We start from the raw sequence: 26,871 nt of genomic DNA on the forward strand, positions 1-26,871 counted from the left end.
CCCCGCCCCCCTGTACCTTTTTTGATCAACACATCCCGCCGTTACCTGGGGAAAAGGTCCAAAAGTTCCACCACGAGCGGGAGCCACCAAATGTGCGACCACTCACACCACGGCCGCCACCATAAGTTGCATCAGGGGGAGTTGACGAGGAGGCAAACCCCTCTTCCTTTTGCTTTGCCCGATGATGCCGTCTGGTCAATCCGGTGAATTGAGAAACCATCAGGTTGTATGGCACGGTCCGGTGGGGCAGAGGTGAGCCATGTCTCCGTGAATCAGACCACACAGCAGTCTCTCACTTCCCTCCGGAGAGGTAGGTCTGGTGTTAAGCTCGCCCAGCTTGTTTTCGATCGCAAGGTGTATGCTGGGGAGAGGAGCCATGATACCACAAAATGTGGTTAGTTTGCACTTGCTAGAAGTGCCATACATTCATACACAGGCACCAATTCTCTGCAAACAAAAGGAATATGTCCAAGCCTTGAAATTGTTTCAAATTACCCGGGATTTGGGTAGCCTATTGTTTTTTCCATGGCAGCGCCTCAGCCAATCAGATTGGACTTGCCAACTAAACAGCAGTGTTTTGTCTTATGGCATAAATAGTTGTGATGGTTTGATAGATAGAGTCATAGATATTTACAGAATGGAAACAGGCCCATTGGCCCAGCTTGTCCATCCCGCCCAGTTTTGATCACTCAGCTAGTCCCACTTGCCTGTATTTGGCCCAGATCCCTCTATACCCACTCTGCCCATGCAATTGTCTAACTGCTTTTTAAAGGACAAAATTATGGTTGTGATAGCTTGATGGTACTGGCAAACCCCTCTTCCAGCTGCAGATCCCTTACCTTAACTAACCCCACTTCTCTCCACAACCTACACATACCATCTATCTCTCCCGTGGTTTTCGCACAGCGCCGCCAGCACAGACATCCCTTCTATCCTGAAATGCTTCCTCAGGTGGTTCCAGACCTTTACTGTGGACTGGACCACCGGGCTGTCTACGTACTTCCTTGGCACCATTTGCAATGCCACCATCACCATTGCCCTCGAGCTGGACCCCCTCCAGAATTCTTCCTCCATCCTAACCCATCCACCCCCTCGCCTTCCCACCACCGCCTCACCTTTTCCACGTTCGTCACCCAGTAATAGTGCAGCAGGTTTGGCAATGCCAACCCTCCCTTCTGCCTCCGTCTCTGTAACAGAATCCTCTCAACCCTTGGCACCTTCCCTGTCCATACAAAGTCTGAGATAATCATATCCAGTGTTCGAAAGAAGGCCTTCGGTACAAAGTGTCTGGAATATGAACAGGAACCTCGGCAGAACGTTCATCTTCCCAACTTGGACCCTCCCTGCCAGAGTCAGGTGCAATGTGTCCCACCTCTTCAGATCCTCCCTAACTTCCTCCACCAGCTTTGTTAGATTCCACTTATGGAGCATCACCCATTCCCTCACCACATGAATCCCAGATATCTAAAACTGGCCACCTTGAGTGGCAACGCTCCTTGATTGCCTCCCCGACCTAATTTATATCCTGAGAACGCTCCAAACTTCCCCAACAGGCCCATGATCCTCTCCATTTTCTCCAGCGGATCCAAAACATACAATAATAGATCGTCCACGTATAGCGAAACCAGTACTCTCTTTGTCCCCTTGTAATCCCTCACCACTCTATCGACCCCCTAAGAGCTATTGCCAGAGGCTGTATCGAGCGCAAAACAACAGCGGCGACAGAGGGCATCCCTGCCTTGTTCCCCGGTGCAGTTCAAAGTTTTGTGAGCCCATGACATTGGTCCACACACTCGCCTTCGCTGCCACATATAACATGCCACAAACATCGGTCCAAACCTGAACTTTTCCGGGACCTCAAACAGGTGCCGGCACTCCACCCCATCAAATTCCTTCTCCGTGTGACACCACTACGTCAGGTACCTGAGTTCTCGACGGGATCATGACCACACTTAACAATTAATATTACTAAAAAGCTGCCTGCCCTTTACGGAACTTGTCTAGTCTTCCACAACCACGCCCGGGACATATTCTTCCCACGACCAGCGTAGCCAGCACTTTCACATCCCTATTTAACAGTGATATGGGCTGATACGTGATATGGGCTGTTTAGCACACTGAGCTAAATCGCTGGCTTTGAAAGCAGACCAAGGCAGGCCAGCAGCACGGTTCGATTCCCGTAACAGCCTCCCTGAACAGGTGCTGGAATGTGGCGACTAGGGGCTTTTCACAGTAACTGAATTGAAGCCTACTCGTGACAATAAGCAATTTTCATTTTTTTCATTTCATTCCAAAGGGACTTTCCCCTTCTTTGGTATTAATGTGATCGTTAACTGCGTCATTGTCTCCGGTAGCACTTCCTTCTCCAACGCTTCATTTAACGCTCCCAAGAGATGTGGCACCAGGTCCGTTGCAAACTCCTTATAGAATTCCGCCGGGTAACTATCGGGCCCCGGGGCCTTCCCCACCTTCATACCCCTTATAATGTCCAATGCCTCCCTCAACCCAAAGGGCTCCTCAAGCACCTGCCTCTTTTTTTCCTCCATATGTGGAAACTCAAGTTTGTCGAAAAACTGTCCCATGTCCCCCCTCTTTACCCCCCGGTCTATCCTGCACAACTCCTTATAATAATCCCGTGGAGCGTCTTTTATCTCCCCCAGCTCCGACACCACATTCCTTGCCTCAGTCCGTGTCCGTATCTTTAATATTTCTCTGACCTGCCTTCTTGGTTGATGCGCTAATGTTTGACTTGCCTTCTCCCCATATTCGTACTGCATCCCCTTCCCCCTTGTAAACCTATCAAATTGCCCCAGGCAATTTTATTTCCTCCTCGCCAAATGCTCTGTGGTGAGCACCCTTGAGTACTCCCTATCTACCTCAATTATCTTCTCATCAGCTCCCTTCTTTCCCTACAGCATGTGCCTTGAATGAGATAATCTCCCTCGGACCACCGCTTTTAGCGCTTCCCAAAATGTGGCCGCTGACACCTCCCCAGTTTGGTTCAATTCTACATAATCTTTAATCACAGCCCGCACTTTATCGCAAAACCCTCTAGCTGTCAACAACCCCAAATCGATCCTCCACCCTGGCCTCTGCTCCCATCCCGATCTAAGATGAATCTCTAGGCAATGGGGCGCATGGTCCAAGATTACTATCCCCGTGCACTCTGCCCCCTCCACCCCAACCAAACCCTCCTGGCTCACCACTAAAAAGTTGATTCTTGAATACAACCTGTAAACATGTGAGAAAAAGGAATACTCTCTTCCCCTGGATTCTTGAAGCATTGCGGGTCCACCATACCCATCTTTTCCATAAACCCGCCCAGCTCTTTTGCCATTCGTATCGTACCCATTGATCTGGGGCTCAATCTATCTACCATGGGCTCTAGGACTCAATTAAAATCTCCCACAACAAACTGCTGCGTGGCCAAGTCCAGGATCGCTGCCAACAACTCCTCATAAAACCTACATCATTTTAATTCGGTGCATGCACGTTCACCAGTACCACTGGTGTGCTCTCCAATACCCCACTCACCATCACATATCTCCCACCTGGGTCCCTCACTTCCTTCACGCTCACAAATCCGCTTTTATTGCTCATCAAAATGACCGCGCCGAGGTTTTGAATCAAACCCCGAGTGGAAAATCTGCCCGACCCACCCCTTCCATAGCCTAACCTGGTCCTTCATGTGGAGGTGGGTATCCTCCTCTTTTAAACTCCTGAGGTGCGCAAAGGCCCAAGACCTTTCCACCGGTCCATTGAGCCCTCGCACGTTCCATGTTATCAGCCGTACCCCGGGGCTTCCGCCTTCATTCTCCTCTACCTGGGTGTCCATGTACATAGATCCCTGAAAGTTGCCACCCAGGTTGAGAGGGCTGTTAAGAAGGCGTACGGTGTGTTAGCTTTTATTGGTAGAGGGATTGAGTTTCGGAGCCATGAGGTCATGTTGCAAATGTACAAAACTCTGGTGCGGCCGTATTTGGAGTATCGTATGCAATTCTGGTCGCCGCATTATGGGAAGGATGTGGAAGCATTGGAAAGGATGCAGAGGAGATTTACCAGAATGTTGCCTGGTATGGAGGGAAGATCTTATGAGGAAAGGCTGAGGGACTTGAGGCTGTTTTTGTTGGAGAGAAGAAGGTTAAGAGGTGACTTTATTGAGGCATACAAGATGATCAGAGGATTAGATAGGGTGGACAGTGAGAGCCTTTTTCCTCAGATGGTGATGTCTAGCATGAAGGGACAGCTTTAAATTGAGGGGAGATAGATATAGGACAGATGTCAGAGGTAGGTTCTTTACTCAGAGAGTAGTAAGGGCGTGGAATGCCCTGCCTGCAACAGTAGTGGACTCGCCGACACTAAGAGCATTCAAATGGTCATTGGATAGACATATGGACGATAAGGGAATAGTGTAGATGGGCTTTAGAGCAGTTTCACAGGTCGGCGCAACATCGAGGGCCGAAGGGCCTGTACTGCGCTGTAATGTTCTATGTTCGACCACCTTTTGGCTCTACCCCCGTTAATTTAACCTTGTACCTGGCCCATCCAAGATAGCTGCTTTCTCCGCCCTGACCATGTTTCTTCTCCAACCTCGCCGCATCCCATCTGCCCTTTGGGATATTAGGGGCTGGTTTAGCTCACTCGGCTAAATCGCTGGCTTTTAAAGCAGACCAAGCAGGCCAGCAGCACGGTTCGATTCCCGTACCAGCCTCCCCGGACAGACGCCGGAATGTGGCGACTAGGGGCTTTTCACAGTAACTTCATTGAAGCCTACTCATGACAATAAAGCGATTTTCATTTCATTCAACCCCTTCGCTTTAGAGGCCTTGGGAGAGTGCCATTTGTTTCTGACCCCACAAATGTGGACCAGATGGGAAGGCACTTGTGGGGGTCTCCCAGGGGATCGGAGGCCCCAGCTGCATGCCCTTTGGGCAGGGAGGTGTCCTGGCACTGCTGGTGCCAACTGGGTAGCCTAGCAGTGTCAACCTGGCACCCTGGCAGTGCCATCTGGCAATTCAAAGCTGGCACCCAGGTGGTACAGCCTGGGTATCAGGCTGGCACTGCCAAGGTACGAAGCTGGCGGTTTGTTGCGTGCGCAATTGGGTCAGGATTGCCCAGCATGGGTGTTAGGGGGGTCGGTGGGGTAGGGAAAACAAAAACAAACAGGACACGCCAACAGCTCGTTATCACATTGCTGCTTGTGGGATTTTCCTGTGCGCAGATTGGCTGCCGCATCCGTGACATTACCACCTTGGCTGCACTTCAAAGGTGCCCCAGAGCATCCTGGGCTTTTCGACGGAGCTGCCACCGGTCATTGGCAAGGATGGGGGTGGGTGTGGGGCGGTTTTGTTACGTGAAACATCCCAAGAGGTGAAATCATGCATGGACAGCAAAAGCATTCTATGTGGGAAAGATGAAAGTTTAACAGGATCTTAAATCGCTGATGAGTGAAGTTTTGGGGTCATAACCATGACTTGGTGTAAACACACATTTACATAGGTAAACAAATTCACGGCAGAGGGAGCCTTAATTCACGAGGATTGACCATATTTCTTTCCTTTCCAATGTGCCGAATGGGTTTATTACAAGCCTGTCCATCCTTTTCACTCAGGGAGTGGGGGGCACATTTGCCTATTTTTATCACTCAAAAGGCCAATGAGCAAATTTCAGAAAGGTAAGATTTGGCACAACAATATTTCAAAACAAAAGTTGAGGTTTCAAGAAAAGAAAAAATTGTTGAGCAGAAGCACAGCAAAGTCATAGTAATAAATTGATAAGTTTAAAAAAAAGTAATAAAAAATGACCAGTGTGAGAGGGCCAGTTTATGTGGGTGAGTGGGTAAGTGGGTGTGCGTGAATGCAGCGCATTGCTTCGCTTCCTTCAACCCGGTATCCCTCAGCAATGCCAGTGTTCGCTGGTCCTCCAATCGGAGACTTTCACTCCCTCTTTTGCTGACTAGTTCCGCTGAGCAAAGCCAATGAGAAATAGCCTGTGATTGAAGGAGCTGTTCCAAGAGTGAACTTCCATTGAAACTCACCAGATTGACCGGCATTTTGAAAGCTGGCACCCTTGGTACATAGAAGGGCTTCACGAGCCACATCTGACTGCCCCGGCCCCCACACTCGCCACCCCAGGCTGTACTTTGTGTCATGGGAATGTCACTTGAAGAAAAAGAAGCCGGTTCGGTGGAGGAAGAAGAACTAAAATGGACTATGCTATTATACCTGTTTGCGTGTATTGTTTTTTTAAAACAAAAAAGTGTATTTGCTGTCTGCATTTATTAAAGGATAGTGAAAAGGTGAAAAATGAAACCATCTTGAAGTTGATGCTTTATTTTGTTTTCTTGGGGAGAGGTGTCATGGGAATGTCACTTTAAGAAAGGTTTGTCTGTTCAAGTGGCTTCAGTGATGTCAGAGTGTGGGTGGAGCTGAGCTCTGGCTCTGCTTTTTAGTTTTGCTTTGAGGAAAAGCTTGGGTGTGTGTGTTTTTTAGTTTTGTTTTAGTGTTGAAATGAAATGAAAATCGCTTATTGTCACGAGTAGGCTTCAATGAAGTTACTGTGAAAAGCCCCCAGTCGCCACATTCCGGCGCCTGTCCGGGGAGGCTGGTACGGTAATCGAACCGTGCTGCTGGCCTGCTTTAAAAGCCAGCGATTTAGCCGAGTGAGCTAAACCAGCCCCAATGTTGGAGCTGCAGCCAGCCAAAGAAGGTGTAATTTTGATCTCTCTGCCATCTAAAGACTATCTCTAGGTCATTTGGTGTATTCAGAGTGATGACTGCTCTCAGGAGAGAATTTAAACCTGATGTGTTTCTGTAAAGTGGGTTATTTTTGTCTTCTGGATGTTGCAAGGAAAGATTAAGAGTTACTTAGAGAATATTGTATTCTTTGGGGAATTTATTGGTGTTGATAGTTGTTAAGATGTTTACTGTGGGTTTATAACGTGTTAACTGGTTTCATAAATAAACATTGTTTTAATTTAAAAGTGCTGTAGATTTCTGGTGCATCACACCTGTAATGTAGGCCCGTGTGTTTCCCCATAACCACAATCTATTCAAAGTTGTGGGTCAAGTGAACTCCATGATACACTTTGGGGATCTCTAAACCCTGGCCCATAATAAATTGGAGGTTCATCCGGGATAAAAGTCTATCTTTGGGTTGGCTTTTTGAACTTAAAGACAGTGAGGAGTGAGCATATTGTGTTTGCTTTTCAGGTGTGGTTTTTCAGTATAAGTAGGGAGTGTGTTGTGGACAATGGCTCTTTCAGAGGCTCTGAAGTTTTGGGAGGTGGAGACGGTCACACGCAATACATTACGGACAGAGACTAAAAACAGGCTTTTCGAGTTGGCAAAAACATTGCAGTTAACCTTACCTGACAAAATGTGAAAAGATGAGGGAATTATGGTGGTGGCTAAGCATTTAAAATTGCCTGAGATATAGTCTGACTGATTAGAAATGGCAAAAATTTAGTAACAAATTAAACAAATGGAACATGAGAAAGAATTAAAACAGCTTGAATAGGAAAGAGATTGAGAGGAAAAAGAGAGAGACGAAAGGAAAACAGAAATAGCCCTAGCAGAACAAAAAGAAAGAGAAAGGGAGATACAGATCAGGGAAAAAGGTAAAGAGAGAGAGTTTGAACTTAAGAAAATGGCCATGAAACATGACAGTCAGTTAAAGTTGGCGGAGGTAAAGGGAAACGTACAGATGATAGTGATGAGGTTAGTGAGAAAGAGCGTCATAGTCAAAGGCTTGGTGGGGATCTATTTAAATATGTCCAAGCATTGCCAAGGTTTGATGAGAGGAGGTAGAAGCCTTTTTCATTTCATTTGAGAAGGTAGATAAACAAATGAAATGGCCACAGGACATGTGGGTATTTCTGATTCAAACAAAGCTGGTGGTAGGGCTAGTGAAGTGTTTGCATCACTACCGGAGAAGGTATCTGGGTCATGTGAGGAGGTGAGAAAATCCATCTTAGGTGCATATGAACTAGTGCCTGAAGCCTACAGATATAGAAATTTAAGGAAAGAATTTGGTCAAACATACATGGAATTTGAAAGGATCAAACAGAGTAATTTTGATAGGTGGATAAGGGCTTTGAAAATAGACCAACCTATGAAGTTCTCAGAGAAATTATAATTTTGGAAGAGTTTAAAAATTCAATTCCTGATGTAGCGAGAACTCACGTGGAAGAGCAGAGGGTTAAAACTGTGAGGTTAGCAGCAGAAATGGCAGATGATTATGAATTAGTTCATAAGTCGAAACTTGATTTATGACCTCAGTTTCAGCCTGTGAGGGATAGAAACTGGGGACATGAGAAATATTCAAGTGGTAAAGGTAAAGGAGATCTGATGGGAGATAATAAGGAGAGTGTACCTCAGACTAAAAAGGAAATCCAGGAGGGTGGAAGAGACATGAAAAGTTTCAAATGTAATAAACTGGGACATGTAAAGTCACAGTGTTGGTGGTTGAAGATAAGCACTGGGCAGGCTGATATGGTAAAACAGGATAAAAAAGTGGGGTTTGTTAAAGTGGTAAAGGAAATCCCAAGTGAAGCGAAGGAGGTGCAAAAAATTGTACAGCCTGATCAAGAGATGATTGATAAGAAGTTGCCAGATGTCTTTAAAGAATTTACTTGTGTGGGTAAAGTTTTCTCATGTGTACCAGAAGGAGCAGGTAAAGAAGTCACAATTTGAAGAGATACGGGAGTGAGTCGATCTTTAATGGTAAGATATGAGGAGTTATGTAGTTTGGGAAGAATGTTGCCAGAAAAGGTGGTAATATGTGGAATTCAGGGTGGGAAGAGTAGTGTTCCATTATATAAGGTAAGGTTGGAAAGTCCAGTGAAGCGTGATGAAGTGGTAGTAGGAGTAACAGAGAAACTATCTTGTCCAGGAATACAGTTTATCTTGGATAATGATATAGCTGGATCGCAGGTGGGAGTGATGCCTACTGTGGTTGATAAGCCAGTGGAAAATCAGACAACTGAAGTGTTGAAGGTCAGATATCCTGGGATTTTTCCAGATTGTTGTAGTAACAAGGTCGCAAAGTCACAGGTTAAGACAAGAGGAGAAATCAGAGAGTGAAGATAAAGGTGAAGTGCCATTATCTGAAACAATTTTTGATCAGGTGGTTGGAAAAGAACAGGTGGAGGATGAGGCGGATATTTTTAGTTCAGGAAAATTGGCGGAGTTGCAATAGAAAGATGTAGAAATAAACCGGATGTATCGGAAAGCATACATAGAAGAGGAATCTGAGTGTCTACCGGAGTGTTATTACTGTAAAAGTGATTAGGAAATGGAGACCTGTACATATGCAGGCGGATGAGCAGAAGTTCATCAAGCTTGCGCTTGTCAAGGAGACACAGCCGGAGTGAGGCACATCAAGAGTGGGAATTGCAACTTGGTAATTTGGTGCAGTGAGGTAATCAGGGAAGGTAAGTGATAATCTAATTCTGCTGTTTTTCAGTTAAAAGTGCAGTGTGTAGCTTAGTGTCTGATTGGCTGAAGCTGCCCCCACCCTAATTGCTGAGAGGCAGCTATCTGTCAGTCACCTGAGGCCTGTTTAGGGGCACAAAGGGCACATTGTATTCTTCTCTTTGACGTTTAGTTAGTTTGAGTCATTAGTTAGCTGAGGTCTGCATAAAAGACAGACAGAAAGCGCACTCAGTAAGCTTGCGCTTGTCAAGGAGACACAGCCGGAGTGAGGCACATCCAGTGGGAATTGCAACGTGGTAATTTGGTGCAGTGAGGTAATTCAGTGCAGAGTGAGAGAAGGTGCTTTCTCGGAGGTGCTTTTTAACCCTGGTAAGTGACTGGTAAGTAGTTTTTCTTTTCATTGTCTAATTTATTTATTTTATTTTGAAATTGTAGTTGTATAAGTTTACCTAAGGTTTAAGACATGGCAGGAGATCCCAGGCCCATGTCATGCTCCTCGTGTGCGATGTGGGAGCTCAGGGACACGTCCACTGTCCCTGGCACTTTCACGTGCAAGAAGTGTGTTCAGTTGCAGCTCCTGTTAGACGGCTTGACGGCTCTGGAGCTGCGGATGGACTCACTTTGGAGCATCCGCGATGCTGAGGAGGTCGTGGATAGCACGTTTAGCGAGTTGGTCACACCGCAGGTGAAAGTTACTGAGGGAGATAGCAAATGGGTGACCAAAAGACAGAGCAAGAGTAGGAAGGCAGTGCAGGTGTCCCCTGCGGTCATCTCCCTGCAAAACAGATATACTGCTTTGGATACTGTGGGGGAGATAGCTCACCAGGGGAAGGCAGCAGCAAGGTTCATGGCACAGTGGCTGGCTCTGCTGCACAGCAGGGCAGGAAGAAAAATGGCAGGGAATAGACAGGCGGTTCTGTGTACGCAATCGAGACTCCAGGATGGTATGTTGCCTCCCTGGTGCAAGGGTCAAGGATGTCTCGGAGCTGCTGCAGGACATTCTGGGGGAGGGGGGGGGGGGGTGGTGAACAGCTAGCTGTCGTGGTGCACATAGGCACCAACGATGTAGGTAAAAAACGGGATGAGGTCCTACAAGTGGAATTCAGGGAGTTAGGAGTTAAACTGAAAAGTAGGACCTCAAAGGTAGTAATCTCAGGATTGCTACCAGTACCACGAACTAGTCAGAGTAAGAATGTCAGGATAGATAGGATGAATGCGTGGCTCGAGAGATGGTGCAAGAGGGAGGGATTCAAATTCCTGGGGCATTGGGAGCGGTTCTGGGGGAGGTGGGACCAGTACAAACCGGACAGTCTGCACCTGGGCAGGACTGGAACCGATGTCCTGGGGGGGTGGGGGGGTGGGCGGGGGTGGGGGGGGGGGGGGGGGGGGTGGGTGTTTGCTACAGCTGTTGGGGAGGGTTTAAACTAATGTGGCAGGGGGATGGGAACCGATGCAGGAAGTTGGAAGGTAGTAAAACAGGGACAGAAGCAAAAGGAAGGGGAAAAGTGCAAGGCAGAGAAGACATAGTCAAAAACCAAAAAGGGCGACAGTACAAGGTACAGTGACTGAGGGGAGCTCAGTGAATAGGCCCAGTAATACTAAAAGGAATAAAAATGGAGATGTTAAGATTCAAAACAGAGGTTAAAAAAAACCCAACATAAGTGTACTTTACCTGAATGCTCGTAGTATTCCGAATAAAGTAAATGAGTTGATGGCACAAATCATCGTAAATGACTATGATTTAGTGGCCATTACTGAAACATGGTTAAAGGATGGTCATGACTGGGAGTTAAATATCCGAGGGTATCAAATTATTCGGAAGGACAGAGTGGATGGTAAGGGAGGTGGTGTTGCTCTGTTATTTAAGGGTGACATCCGGGCAATAATAAGGGATGACACCGGTGCTATGGAGGATAAGGTTGAATCCATTTGGGTGGAAATCAGGAATAGTAAGGCGAAAAAGTCACTGATAGGAGTAGTCTATCGGCTACCAAATAGTAACGTTATAGTGGGGCAGGCAATAAACAAAGAAATAACTGATGCATGTAGAAATGGTACAGCAGTTATCATGGGGGATTTTAATCTACATGTCGATTGGTTTAACCAGGTCGGTCAAGGCAACCTTGAGAAGGAGTTCATAGAATGTATCCACGATAGTTTCCTAGAACAGTATGTAATGGAACCTACGAGGGAACAAGCGGTCCTAGATCTTGTCCTGTGTAATGAGACAAGATTGATTCATGATCTCATAGTTAGGGATCCTCTCGGAAGGAGCAATCACAATATGGTGGAATTTAAAATACAGATGGAGGGTGAGAAAGTAAAATCAAATACTAGTGTTTTGTGTTTAAACAAAGGACATTACAATGGGATGAGAGAAGAACTAGCTAAGGAAGACTGGGAGCAAAGACTTTATGGTGGAACAGTTGAGGAACAGTGGAGAACCTTCCAAGCAATTTTTCACAGTGCTCAGCAAAGGTTTATACCAACAAAAAGAAAGGATGGTAGAAAGAGGGAAAATTTACCGTGGATATCTAAGGAAATAAGGGAGAGTATCAAATTGGAGGAAAAAGCATACAAAGTGGCAAAGATTGGTGGGAGACTAGAGGACTGGGAAATCTTTAGGGGGCAACAGAAAGCTACTAAAAAGCTATAAAGAAGAGTAAGATAGAGTATGAGAGTAAACTTGCTCAGAATATAAAAACAGACAGTAAAAGTTTTTACAAATATATAAAACAAAAAAAGAGTGGCTAAGGTAAATATTGGTCCTTTAGAGGATGAGAAGGGAGTTTTAATAATGGGAGATGAGGAAATGGCTGAGGAACTGAACAGGTTTTTTGGGTCGGTCTTCACGGTGGAAGACACAAATAACATAGAACATAGAACAGTACAGCACAGAACAGGCCCTTCGGCCCTCGATGTTGTGCCGAGCAATGATCACCCCACTTAAACCCACGTAACCCGTATCCCAACAATCCCCCCATTAACCTTACACTACGGGCAATTTAGCATGGCCAATCCACCTAACCCGCACATCTTTGGACTGTGGGAGGAAACCGGAGCACCCGGAGGAAACCCACGCACACAGGGGGAGGACGTGCAGACTCCACACAGACAGTGACCCAGCCGGGAATCGAACCTGGGACCCTGGAGCTGTGAAGCATTGATGCTAACCACCATGCTACCGTGAGGCCCCTTGCTACCGTGAGGCCCCTATCTCCCCCAAATAACATGCCAGCGGCTGATAGAAATGAGGCTATGACAGGTGAGGACCTTGAGAGGATTGTTATCATTAAGGAGGTAGTGATGGGCAAGCTAATGAGGCGAAAGGTAGACAAGTCTCCTGGCCCTAATGGAATGCATCCCAGAGTGCTAAAAGAGATGGCTAGGGAAATTGCAGATGCACTAATGATGATTTACAAAAATTCACTAGACTCTGGGATGGTCCCGGTGGATTGGAAATGAGCAAACATGACACCACTGTTTAAAAAAGGAGGTAGGCAGAGAGTAGGAAATTATAGGCCAGTGAGCTTAACTTTGGTAGGAGGGAAGATGCTGGAATCTATCATCAAGGAAGAAATAGCGAGGCATCTGGATAGAAATTGTCCCATTGGGCAGACGCAGCATGGGTTCATAAAGAGCAGGTCATACCTAACTACTTTAGTTGAATTTTTTGAGGACATTACCAGTGCAGTAGATAACGGGGAGCCAATGGATGTGGTATATCTGTATTTCCAGAAAGCCTTTGACAAGGTGCCACACAAAAGGTTGCTGCATAAGATGAAGATGCATGGCATTAAGGGTAAAGTAGTAGCATGAATAGAGGATTGGTTAATTAATAGAAAGCAAAGAGTGGGGATTAATGGGTATTTCTCTGGTTGGTAATCAGTAGTTAGTGGTGTCCCTCAGGGATCCGTGTTGGGCCCACAATTGTTCACAATTTACATAGATGATTTGGAGTTGGGGACCAAGGGCAATGTGTTCAAGTTTGCAGATGACACTAAGATGAGTGGTAAAGCGAAAAGTGCAGAGGATACCGGAAGTCTGCACAGAGATTTGGATAGGTTAAGTAAATGGGCTAGGGTCTGGCAGATGGAATACAATGTTGACAAATGTGAGGTTATCCATTTTGGTAGGAATAACAGCAAACGGGATTATTATTTAAACGATAAAATATTAAAGCATGCCGCTGTGCAGAGAGGCCTGGGTGTGCTCGTGCATGAGTCACAGAAGGTTGGTTTACAGGTGCAACAGTTGATTAAGAAGGCAAATGGAATTTTGTCCTTCATTGCTAGAGGGATGGAGTTAAGACTAGGGAGGTTATGTTGCAATTGTATAAGGTGTTAGTGAGGCCACACCTGGAGTATTGTGTTCAGTGTTGGTCTCCTTACTTGAGAAAGGACGTACTGGCGCTGGAGGGTGTGCAGAGATTCATTAGGTTAATCCCAGATCTGAAGGGGTTGGATTATGAGGAGAGGTTGAGTAGACTGGGACTGTACTCGTTGGAATTTAGAAGGATGAGGGGGGGATCTTATATAGAAACATTAAAAATTATGAAGGGAATAGATAGGATATATGCGGGCAGGTTGTTTCCACTGGCGGGTGAAAGCAGAACTAGGAGACATAGCCTCAAAATAAGGGGAAGCAGATTTAGGACAGAGTTTAGGAGGAACTTCTTCACCTTGTGAATCTATGGAATTCCTTGCCCAGTGAAGCAGTTGAGGCCTCTTCATTAAATGTTTTTAAGGTAAAGATAGATAGTTTTTTGAAGAATAAAGGGATTAAGGGTTATGGTGTTCGGGCCGGAAAGTGGAGCTGAGTCCACAAAAGATCAGCCATGATCTCATTGAATGGCGGAGCAGGCTCAAGGGGCCAGATGGCCTACTCCTGCTCCTAGTTCTTATGTTCTTAAGTGGTATTGCCGGTAGGGTATAGAAAGGAGGTGTTGCGAGTTGCACATGAAGTACCAGTGGGAGGTCATTTGGGAGTAAGGAAAAGTCAAGCTAATATCCAGAAACATTTTTATTGGCCTTGACTACATGAAGATGTAGTTACATTTTGTCAAACATGTCACACATGTCAAGTGTAGGGAAACCTCAAGCAGTGATAAAAGCAGCGGCCTTAATGCCCATTCCACCATTTGAGGAACCTTTTACAAGGCTCTTTATTGATTGCTTCGGACCGCTTTCCAAAACCAAAAGTGGGAATCAATAGCTTTTGACTATAATGGATGTGTCTACTAGGTTTCCAGAGGCCATTCCAGTACGTAATATTACAGATAAAAAAATTGTGGAGGAATAAAACAATTTATATCAACTGCGTACCATCCAGAGTCACAGGGAGCATTTGAAAGGTGGCATCAGACATTAAAGACAATGTTGAGGGCTTATTGTCAAGATTATCCAGAGGATTGGGATAAAGGAATTCCATTCGTACTGTTTGTAATTAGGGATGCACCTAATGAGTCAACCAAATTCAGTCCTTCTGAACTTATTTATGTTCATGAGGCAAGAGGACCACTTAAATTGATTAAGGAAAAATTGGTGAGTGAGAAATCGGAACTTACATAATTGGATTCCGTATCAAATTTTAGGGAACGATTAAATAGAGCAGATGAATTGGCTAGACAACATTTAAAAGTTGCACAAAATGAGATGAAACCGGTAGTGGACAAGAAATCCAAAGTTTGTAGTTTTGCCAGTGGAGATAAAGTTTTAGTGTTGTTACAGTGGTAGGTGAACCTTTAAAAGCAAGGTTTTGTGGGCCTTATCAGATTGAAAGGACATTGAGTGAGGTGAATTATGTGGTAAGAATGCCGGATAGAAGGAAACTCACTGCGTGTGTCGTGTGAATATGCTTAAAAGGTACTTTGAAAGGGAAGGAGAGCAAAAGGAGGAAGTTTTAGTGATTCTAACTCAAAGTGACGAACCAAATCCAGATGATTTTGAATTTGACATACCTCAAATTAAATTGGATAATGAGGATGTTCTTAAAAATTGGGATAAATTGTTGAGTTACCTTCCAGAGGAAAAACGGCTAACCTGAAAGAGTTATGGGTAAGTTTGTGGAACTACGTTGGGAAGCACTAAAATGGCTATTCATGATGTAGATGTGAGAAATGCTGTTCCAATCAAACAACATCCATATATAGACTTAACCCTTTAAAATTGGCACAGGTTAACAAAGAAATTGAGAGTATGCTTAAAAATGGCATAATTGAGGTGGGTTACAGCCAATGGAGCTCACCTATAGTGATGGTACCAAAACCAAACAGTACCCAACGGTTGTGTGTGGACTATAGAAAGGTTACTGCAGTTACAAGAATGGACTCTTATCCTATCCCATGTTTGGAGGATTGCATTGAAAAAGTGGGACAATCAACTTTTATTTCCAAACTGGATTTACTTAAAGGTTACTGGCAGGTATCTTTATCCGAAAGGGCGAAGGAGATCTCCGCTTTTGTGACTCCAGATGGCATACACCAATTCAGTTATGCCATTGGGCATGAAAAACGCCCCAGTCACATTTCAAAGTCGCTTCAGGGTTTCCCAATTGTGTGGTATACATCGACGATCTGGTAATTTTCAGCCAGACATGGAAAGAACATTTGGAGCATCTGATGGAGTTAATCGATCGACTTCAGGAGGCGGGTTTGGTGATAAACCTAGCCAAAAGTGAATTTGGAAAAGCCCAAGTCACTTTCTTTGGCCATACAATTGGACAGCATCAAATGGTCCCATGGGATGTGAAAACAAAAGTTATTGGGGAGTTTCCGATACCCTCGACACGACGGGAAATAATACTATTTCTTGGTATGAGTAGCTTTTACTGGAAATTTGTACCGAATTTTAGCAGTGTGGCGCTCCACTGACGGACTTGCTCAAGAAGCGTAACAAATTCCAGTGGACAGCGGAGTGTCAACAGGCATTTGACTGCCTGAAGGCTGTGTTAACCACTGCTCCTGTGTTCGTCATCCCAAATTACACAAAGCCATTCAAAGTGGCTGTTGTCGCGAGTGATGTGGGTGTAGGTGCGGTGCTTCTACATGACGACAACAAAGGGCTCGAACGGCCTATTGGGTATTTTTCAAAGAAATTGAATTCTCACCAGAAGAATTATTCTACGATTGAGAAGGAGACTTTGAGCTTGGCGCTGGCTTTGCAACATTTTCAAATTTACGTGACCAGCAATCCATCTGACACAATTATCCACAATGATCATAATCCATTGACATTTTTGGCGCAATTCCGGAATAACAATGCCAGACTGTTTTGATGGAGTTGATTGTTACAGCCATTTGATTTAAAAATAACACGTGGCAGGACGAGGAAACGTGATCACCGATAATTTATTTCGAATGTGATGAAGAGAAGCCGGTTTGATGGAGGAAGAAGAACTAAAATGGACTATGCTATTATTCCTGTTTGCATGTGTTGTTTTTTGAAACGAGAAAGTATATTTACTGTCTGCATTTCTTAAAGGATAGTGAAAAGGTGAAAAATGAAACCGTCTTGAAGTTGATGGTTTACTTTGTTTTCTTGGGGAGCGGTGTCATGGGAATGTCACTTTAAGAAAGGTTTGTCTGCTCAAGTGGCTGCAGTGATGTCAGAGTGTGGGTGGAGCTGAGCTCTGGCTCTGCTTTTTAGTTTTGCTTTGAGGAAAAGCTTGGGTGTGTCTGTGTTTTTTAGGTTCGTTTTAGTGTTGGAGCTGCAGCCAGCCAAAGTGTAATTTTGATCTCTCTGCCATCTAAAGTCTATCTCTAGATCATTTGGTAAATTCAGAGTGATAACTGCTCTCAGTAGAGAATTTAAACCTGATGTGTTTCAGTAAAGAGGGTTCTTTTTGTCTTCTGGATGTTACAAGGAACGATTAAGAGTTACTTAGAGAGTACTGTATTCTTTAGTGGATTTATTGGTGTTGATAGTTAAGATGTTTACTGTGGGTTTATAAAGTGTTAACTGGTTTCATAAATACACATTGTTTTAATTTAAAAGTACTGTAGGTTTCTGATGCATACCAAAATAAATAAATAAAAAATAAATAAAATAAAAGGTAGGGTATTATGCACCAGCTCAACAGAAGCAGCTCTGTACAATTAGCAATATTATTGAAAACACATGAGTATGCATCTGTTTGTTTGTGTGTGTGTGTGTGGGGGGGGGGGGGGGGTAGGAGGAGGAGAGGACTGGGAGGTAGCTATACATTTGGGTGCCGGAGAAACAATTACAGAGGGCAATACGCAAATGGGTCTTGTGTTGGTGTTGTCACTTGCTTAACCTAGTTTATCATAGAATTTACAGTGCAGAATCTTAATAATCTTTCATCTTAATAAATATGTTGGCAAGAGAGATGGACGGCAGAGGTTTTGTTTGTAAAATCTCTTCTATTTTTCAGACTTGGTAAACCTCAAAAAGGCAGACCTAGACATGTTAGTTGACTCTGCATTGCCTGCAATTGATGCTGAGGAGCAATCACAACAGAACTCTGAAAACAGGTCACTTTCTGGTAAGAATCAATGTTGGTCCATTGTCGGCCTTCCATCCCTTTTGGACGATGTAACCCAATTTAAAACACTCGATGTGCTCCCCTTCCTAGATGGAATCTTGATCTCCAGCCGGGATTACTTCCTCATCACGAAAGAGGGGACTTGGAGTGACGCTCAAGATCAGTGCAGGAAACAGCACACTGACCTGCTCACTATGCAGAGTAAGGAAGAGAACAACATGGCCTCAAAGCTACTCAAGCTGGATGAACCGGCCTGGATCGGACTCTTCAATGAGCACCAAGCTGATTACAGCTGGATGTGGACCAATGGGGAGGCAGCCTCATTTTTCAACTGGGACACTTACTACCCAATGGATTTCGCTACAATGTCCGTTTGTGTCATTATGGTGAATGGGAAATGGAAGGACGTGCCTTGTGACTTTAAGTTCTCCTTCATTTGTTACAAAGGTAAGCAGTGAGTATACAGCTATTCGAGCACGTGGCTGGTATTTTCTTAGTGCTGGGTTCATGGTGTCGGTTTTCTCTTAGCCAATCATCACTAACAAGTTCGACTCACTCAGTGTCTTCAGTCATAGTCACACGGAAATGAGCATTATTACCCACGGTGACTCTGGATAGAAAGGTAAACTTCAGCAATCTTTTATAGGACTCCAGTCACGCAATCTAACCCTTGTAATCTTAATGATTCCAATCAGAATCGCAATCGGAACTGTTTATCAGTTAAGTCTTTTTTTGCTGTTTCTCTAATCATGTTGACTCCTATCTCACCTGTTTTATGATATAAGCTATCTAGTTCAAAGACGACAAACCCTTTATTAAACATTCCTTCCGAACAAGGCACCCTCTCCTTGCTTGAGAGAGCTTTTTCTTGCTCAAATGTCAGCTGTTGTTCGTTATGCTTTCCCTTAATTTGCTCTGTTTTAATTACCTTTGCTCAAGAGTCGCCAGGTATCTTTATGATACCACCACAGGGTTCAAAGCCGAATACTGATCAATGACTCGATACACCAGAAATCAATGCACATTTATTTACACACACAGTCAATTATTACTCATGCAAAAATTCTACTCACTAAACTACAACTACTACTAAAAGCCTATACTTAGCTTCGAGTGGCCCACTCAGTCAGAGGAACAATGGCCATTGTCTGGTTCTGATACTGCTGGCTTCGAACTGGTATAGAATAGTAGCTAGGAGCGCCAATCTCATAGCGTGCGTTGACCTTAGACTTACTTGGCTGGTGCTTGGCGGCCTCTCGTCGCTGAGAGCCAAATGCCAAGGTGAAGGTGACAAAGAGGAGTAAGAGAGAGCGAACTGACCTTGGGGACTCTGTTTTATAGCCCCCAAGGTTTTCGCGCCCTTCTGGGCAGACCCTGGACTTGGTCCCAATTAATTGGACCATGTCCCAATCGTTCGTATCGATTTTCTCCAATAATGGGGTTGTTCCCCGATCGTTGGGCGGGCTCTAGGTAACCGTTGGCCTGCCTTTGTTTTAGCTTCCACTGGTGCCGGGGAGTCTGTCCTGGTACCGATTGTTTCAATGTTTCTTTTTGTCCCCGGAGATAGCTCATTACTATGCTAATGGCTAGTAGTTTCAGTTCTGTCTGGGTTCTGCAGGTTCCAATCCACAGGAAACCTTGCACCTGCTTGTTTTCCTAGTGCTGTCTATTTTCCCCTGCACTCTTTGCGAGTATCCATTTTGAAATCGAGACGTGGCCACCCCAGGTGGCTACACTCCCTCCTTGTGATCCTCAACGCGAAGTGTGAAGGATCACACTACTGCGATGTCTTTGTTCCCTGACCAAGCAGGCACTCATGACTAGGCTCTACTCTGACCCTAACTATGCAACATATTTTTAACTAAACAATTTTACATGCACAGTTCAACAAAACTCTATGGGGGCGCTATGTCATTAAGGACATGCATTAGAAAATGAAAAAAACAGGAACCTCCAACTATTCTCACTAAACTATCCTCATTCAAACAATTCAAAAACATACTAACATCTTAACGGTACAAAAATAGCAGCATTCAAATTTATCTGGTTTGGCAGTCAAACACAGAGTTCACATTTCTTTATTCAACAAACGAACACACACAAACAAAAACAAATGTACTCTAATCCATGTCAAGGGGTTCGGGGGCCTGGTGGAAACCGAAAATAGGGGATCTAATTCTGTATACCGGGGTGCGAGAGCGGTAGGCTCTTCTTCGCCATTTCTTCATTCGAATGGTCTGCACGATACTGCAAAGTATCGCCAGTGCTAAAAGTGCTTCAACGACATACGAGAGGGAATACCAAGTGATAAACGTATCACACCAGGTCGGGGTACTGTTGACTGTTACTGGGCTGTGTGTACTGTGAGGGAGTGAATCATTGACGGCCTGTGGGGTGGGAGTGAGGGGGTTAGGGTTAGCGTTCGCGCACAACCAAAGGGATCCTGCTAGTGTCCATATAACAAAGATGGACGTCATCTTCATCTTTCCTTCTCTTCTCTTCTTTCTTTTTCTTGTCCTCTTCTGGAATCCTGTGAACACAAGCATAATATCTGTCATTATCTTGCTTAAGATCTCGTGTGTTTGTCTGTCTGTCCTTTGTTGCCAATTACCCTTTATAATTGGTCACCATCTGTGACTCCCACATTCTTGAAAAATACTGACACAGTGTGAGTCGTCTCGCAGCCTGTGCGATTTACCATCCCAATGTTTGAGGATGTAAATAGCATGAGGAAAGGAACCGAAGGGTCACTATAAAGCAAAACAAAAACTTTTGAAATGAAAGAGCCAAAATGAGGTGCGTACGGGCCGTGGTGGGTAAGAATTGGATGGAATCCCCGGGTAGGACGGGATGTGCTGACCAGAGGGGGGTCCTCAGCCAGGGCGGGGATAAGTGCTGTTTCTCCACTGCCTGAGTAACCGGCAAGAACGGGCAAGAATGTAGTCGTCGTGGGGGTTGCAGTAATGCCTCTCCTAACCTCAAATTAGAAGAGCAGTTACGGACTGTTGTCCGGGCAAATTCTCATAGGTTTCAGCCGATAAAGTAGGTGGCAAATTCTCAAAGGTTTCTGCAGACAAACTAGTCGGTAGCCCGTGGACAAACTTGTTCCATTAACTGCCAGGGGGCGTTAAAGGAGTGGTGGCGTGGGGCTGTGAAAAGCTGTTTAAATTCCAAACACTAAACATTTAACAAACACATACAAACAACCATGCAACGAATATCGTGCAGGTTCCATCAGAAAGGACACCGTATCTCTAGCGGTTCCTTCTATACATCATCTGGACACCTCAGTTTTCAGTTGCGAACAGGGTCGCAAAGGGATTCGGGTGGTGGGAGTCAGACTCAATGTCATCATCTTCTCCCGGCTGCCATACTCTTGACTGTATAAGTCGTGCCAAAGCTGCGTGGGGTGAATTGGGGTCCATCTCATCGTTCCTGATGAGCCTGAATGAATTGTCCCGGTGCCAGAATCGTGTGTCTAGTTTTGAATTGCAGGGGTTTAATTCATAATCGTCGGGTGGTGGGTCTGGGGCTTTAATGTACGTGATCTCGAAGGGATCACTTGAATTGTACTCGGAGTCGCTGGCAGTGGGGCCTGGTGCAGGGGGATAGTAACGTGGTGTGCTGTGGCTGTCATCGGTGCTTTCGCAGTCACTGTCGCTGATGTCTGGGGTTACTTTGTTTAGTTCACGGTAATCAATGGTCAGTCGCCATGATCCATCGGGTTTCAGGCCTCTGAGGGGTAAGTCTGGCGTTAAGCTTGTCCAGCTTGTTTTCGATCGCAAGAAGTATGCTGGAGAAAGGACACTTGATACCACGAAATGTAGTTAGTTTGCACTTGCTAAAAGTGACATATATTCATACGCTGGCACCAATTCTCGGCAAACTGTACCGGCGTTAGGCCTAAACCAGAGGCTTAGACCAGCATGAAGATCCACCAATAGCAGCAGAGCTCTAAACGTTTCCTCGTTGATGCCTTCAATCCCTCCGTGTTCTCCAATCCACGATCGACATCGAAATCCTCAGCTTCCCTCGATCAAGTGGACACTTGATCTGAGCCAAAAGGCCATACTGAGGTTCTACCTGTCCCCGGTGTTACGAAGAATGGGCCTGGCCTCATTGCCGCGGAATGCTTCAAGTAGTTAGACCGTGCCGTACCACCTGTCCCTCGTGGAAATTTTTTGAAGAAAAACACCTTTGACCACAAGGCAATGAAGCAGTGGTCAGCACGTAATGTCCTCGAAGCCCTCAGGGAAAAGGAGACTGTGGAGGATGTTGGATGGTTCGCTGAGCAGACTGTCAGAGTCATCTGGCAGAATGCCTCATCACCAGAACTTTCAAACAAGCACCAAGACGTAGCTTGGCTGGTGGTGAGAAGGGCCCTCCCCGCCAGATTCTTCATGTACACCCGAAGGCTCAGCACCGTTGCATGCTGCCCTCGGAGTGGCTGTGGGGGAAATGAGACAGTCACACACCTCCTTGTGGAATGACTCTTTGCAAAGGAGGTCTGGAGAAAGATGCAGTGGTATTTGGCAAGGTTCAACCCGAGCAGCTCTGTGACACAGGACTCTGCTCTATGGACTGTTTCCAGGGACACACACCGAGGCAAATATCAACTGCTGCTGGAAGGTCATCAACTTGGTGAAAGACGCTCTTTGGTCTGCCTGAAACTTGCTGATCTTCCAGTGCAAAGCATTGTCCTCGACCGAGTGTCGCAGGCTGGCACATTCCAAGGTCCAGGACTACGAGCTGAGGGACGCACTCAAGCTTGGGGCAGCTGCCGCCAAGGCGCAATGGGGAAAAACCACTGTGTAAGGTCTCACCAGCAAATGTACACTGAGGGGTTGGTAACAGTGTAAAACCCCTCGGCCCGGGTCTTCAATACTCCAATGTGTAAAAGAAACAAAGCAATGTAAATATTTAAGAAAGAATTGTAACGTAAAGAAGGATATGTGTGTAATGTCATCCCAATTGAATGGAAGAATGTCAAGGGAATGTGTAACTTTGATGGAAATGTACAGTCAAGACAATTTGAAATGTTCTGTAATGTTTATATTAGATTTTATGAATAAAGTATATTTTTTGGGGGAAAATAACTGGTCCCTACAAATGGGGACCAGACGGAATGGCACTTGTGGGGGTCTCCCAGAGGGTTGGAGGCTCCCAGCTGCATGCCCTTTGGATAACCTGGCACCCTGTCAGTGCCCATGCAGTTGTCAGTTCCACCTGGGCACCTTGGCAGTTCTAAGCTGGCACCCAGGTGGCACTGTCAGGGTATCAGGCTAGCACTTCCTAGGTGGTAAACTGGCATTTTTTGCATGCCCGATTGGGCTGGGTTGACCAGCATGGGTTGGGGGGCTGGTGGGGCAGAGACACTCCCATAGAGCATTTGGGCTGAGGGGGAGGTCGGAAATTGTTTTCGGGGCCTTGGAGATTGGGACACCATTTAAAAATGGCGTCCCGATCTTTCGCTACAATGGGGAGTTCCGGTGAGCGAAACTCCCAACTGTATAAAACGGGGCTATGTGTGTCCTCGGCCGCGTGTTCCCCATTCAGGCCCCTTACTCAACGTGAGTCGCGTTGAATAGCATAGCCATGTGCCGAGATACATGCGGCTAAACGCGCTCACTTAGGGACTTTGTTCCCTTTGGGAGAATCGCGCCCAATATATTTTTTCCCACAGACCATCTGCAGTACTCTCGCGGACTAGGATCACAGATTGTGAACCACTGCTCCAGTACAAACCTAACCTCTCTTTATAATAATAATCTTTATTGACACAAGTAGGCTTACATTAACACTGCAATTAAATTACTGTAAAAATCCCCTAGTCACCACATTCTGGCGCCTGTTCGGGTCACAGAGGGAGAATTCTGAATGTCCAGCAGCCTTGTGGGAGGAAACTGGAGCATCCGGAATAAACCCACGCAGACACAGGGAGAACGTGCAGACTCCGCACAGACAGTGACCCAAGCCGGGAATCGAACTTGGGACCCTGGCGCTGCGAAGGAACAATGCTAACTACTCTCTGATCTTTCCTCATAAGGCAACCACCCTTTCCAGGTATTAGTTGAGTAAATGTTCTCCACGCTGTTCCTTACACCTTAAATAAACTTTTCCTGTAAATGTTAAGAACGTACCGAGCAATTTTCCAACGGCTTAATTTCAGCATACTGGCCTCGGAGATATGTCGTGGGTTCAAGCCTCGATGAAAAATCTTGTGCGCAGAATCTAGGCCGACACAATCCACCCAGCCCTCGCACTGGAGTACTGAGAGAGTCCTGCTCCGCAATGTCAGACATGTTGTCTTAGGGGGTGAGACATTATACCCAGAGCCCTGTTGGAGGTGAAACCTGGCAAGAGGTGAAATCATGCATGGAGACGGTACTTGCACAGCACTCGCATTCTATGTGGGAAAGATGAGAATTAAATAGCCTAACGTAAGGATCTTACATCGCTGATGAGTCAAGTTTGGGTCATGAACTGCGATTTGGTGTAAACACACATTCACGCGAGTAAACAAATTGACGGCAATTCATGAGGGTTGACCATATTTATTTCCTTTCTAACATGCCGAATGATTTATTACAGGCCTGTCCATCTTTTTCACTCTGTGGGGGGGGGGGTGAGCAAATTTCAGAAAGGTAAGATTTGGCACAAATATCGACACTGAATTTCCAAACACAAGTTGACGTTTTAAGTAAAGAAACAATTGCTGAGCAGAAGCACAGCAAAGTCATAGCAATAAATTGATAAGTTAAAAAAGCACATAGCAATAAATTGATAAGTTAAAATATGTAATAAAAAAATACCCAGTGTGAGAGGGTGAGTTTATGTGGATGAGTGGGTAAGTGGGTGCGCGCATATGCAGTACGGTGATTCGCGTCCCTCAACCCGGCAACCCTCAGCACACTCATCAATGCCAGTGTTCGCTGGTCCTCCAATCGGAGACTTTCACTCCCTCTTTTACTGACTAGTTCCGTCGAGCAAAGCCAATGAGAAATAGCCTGTGATTGAAGGAGCCGCTCCAAGAGTGAACTTCCATTGAAACTCACCAGATTGACCGGTATTTTGAAAGCTGGCGTACATAGAGGGGCATCACGAGCCACATCTGACTTCCCCCCCCCCCCTCCCCCCGCCCCAACCCGCCACCCCAGGCTGCACTTTGGATAACCCTGGTTTAATCTTAATAAATATGTTGCCATGAGAGATGAACGGTAGAGGTTCTGTTTGTAAAATCTCTTCTATTTCCGCAGATATCCCCCCAAAGTCAATTCCAGACATGTTAGTTGACTCTTCATTGAGAACCAATGCTAAGGAGCAAAAACAGCAGCGCTCTGAAAAGAGTTCACTTTCTGGTAAGAATCAATGTCGGTTCAACGTCGGCCTTCCATCCCTTTGGCGATATAGCTAAAACACTCTATGTGCTCCCCTTCCTAGATGGGACCCTGAGCTCAAAACGCTCCAGCCGGCAGTACTTCCTCATCACGAAAGAGGGGACATGGAGTGACGCTCAAGATCGGTGCAGGAAACAGCACACTGACCTGCTCACTATGCAGAGTAAGGAAGAGAACAACATGGCCTCAAAGCTACTCAAGCTGGATGAACCGGCCTGGATCGGACTCTTCAATGAGCACCAAGCTGATTACAGCTGGATGTGGACCAATGGCGAGGCAGCCTCATTTTTCAACTGGGACACTTACTACCCAATGGATTTCGCTACAATGTCTGTTTGTGTCATTGTGGTGAATGGGAAATGGAAGGACGTGCCTTGTGATTTCAAGTTCTCCTTCATTTGTTACAAAGGTAAGCAGTGATTACACAGCTATTCGAGAAAACGGCTGGTTAGTGCTGGGTTCATGGTGTCAGTCTTCTGTTTGGTGCCATTGCCGATCATCACTAACAGGTTCGACTCACTCAGTGTCTTCAGTCATAGTCACACTAGGAAATGAGAATGGTTACTCTGAACACAGTGACTCTGGATAGAGAGGTAAACTTCAGCAATCCTTTATCGGACTCCAGTCACGCAATCTAACCCTCTCTTTTTTTTAATAAGTTTAGATTACCCAATTATATTTTCCAATTAAGGGGAAATTTAGCATGGCCAATCCACCTACTCTGCACATTTTTGGGTTGTGGGGGCGAAACCACAGGGAGACACGGGGAGAATGTGCAAACTCCACACGGACAGTGACCCAGAGCCGGGATCGAACCTGGGACCTCAGCGCCGTGAGGCAGCTGTGCTACCCACTAGGCCACCGTGCTGCCCAATCTAACCCTCTCTCAATGATTCCAATCGGAATTGAATAGGAACTAATTAAGTCTCTTTTTTTTTTGCTGTTTCTCTAATTATCTGTTGACTCCTATCTTGCCTGTTTTATGATATAAACTATCTTGATGAAAAACGACTAATCCTTTATTCAACATTCCTTTAGAAGAAGACACCCTCTCCTTGCTTGAGAGAGCTTTTTCTTGCTTAAATGTCAGCCATGCCCTGAAGAATTCTGGGAGGGAGAACGTGAACCATTGTATTATTTTGACCTACTCTTCAAGCTGTGCGCTCGGGAAAAAAGGGGGAAAAACCGGGTCATCACAAATTCTCTGTGCACATGTCTGCAAAATCTTACGGATGGGTGAAGGAAAAAGATCTCGAAATGTTCCATTTTTATGAAGCCCCGTTAATAAGCTAGATTTAGGGTTGGGCGGAGGGGTGCAAATTCCTCCTGGATTCTTTAAATTCTTGGAGGGAACTGCATCATTTTGTCACCCCTTTGTGTTGGAGGAGAGTCTCCATCACTTCCATTTCCCCAACGTTAATGGCAGCTGTATTTTTCAATATAGCATTGATCGGGTGTCGCGTAGCATTATGTATGCAGTCAGGTAAATGACTGAATTGATGTAGGTGGGACCATCGGATCGAGGTGCATCGGTT

At 45.5% G+C, this 26,871-nt stretch overlaps 1 protein-coding gene across 5 annotated transcripts in view; it reads left to right on the forward strand.

Annotated features, from left to right (window-relative positions):
* LOC119976346 (macrophage mannose receptor 1-like) overlaps positions 1 to 26,871 on the forward strand; it is a 156,403-nt gene that overhangs the window by 126,753 nt on the left and 2,779 nt on the right. For all 5 annotated transcript variants that reach the window (XM_038816815.1, XM_038816814.1, XM_038816817.1 and 2 more), the window contains 4 exons: positions 17,829 to 17,939; positions 18,030 to 18,386; positions 25,196 to 25,297; positions 25,380 to 25,745. In XM_038816815.1, coding sequence (XP_038672743.1) covers positions 17,829 to 17,939; positions 18,030 to 18,386; positions 25,196 to 25,297; positions 25,380 to 25,745 — 936 coding nt within the window. The remainder of the gene's footprint in view (positions 1 to 17,828; positions 17,940 to 18,029; positions 18,387 to 25,195; positions 25,298 to 25,379; positions 25,746 to 26,871) is intronic.

Source organism: Scyliorhinus canicula, chromosome 13 (assembly GCF_902713615.1).
Source record: "Scyliorhinus canicula chromosome 13, sScyCan1.1, whole genome shotgun sequence".
Classification (NCBI taxonomy): Eukaryota; Metazoa; Chordata; class Chondrichthyes; order Carcharhiniformes; family Scyliorhinidae; genus Scyliorhinus; species Scyliorhinus canicula.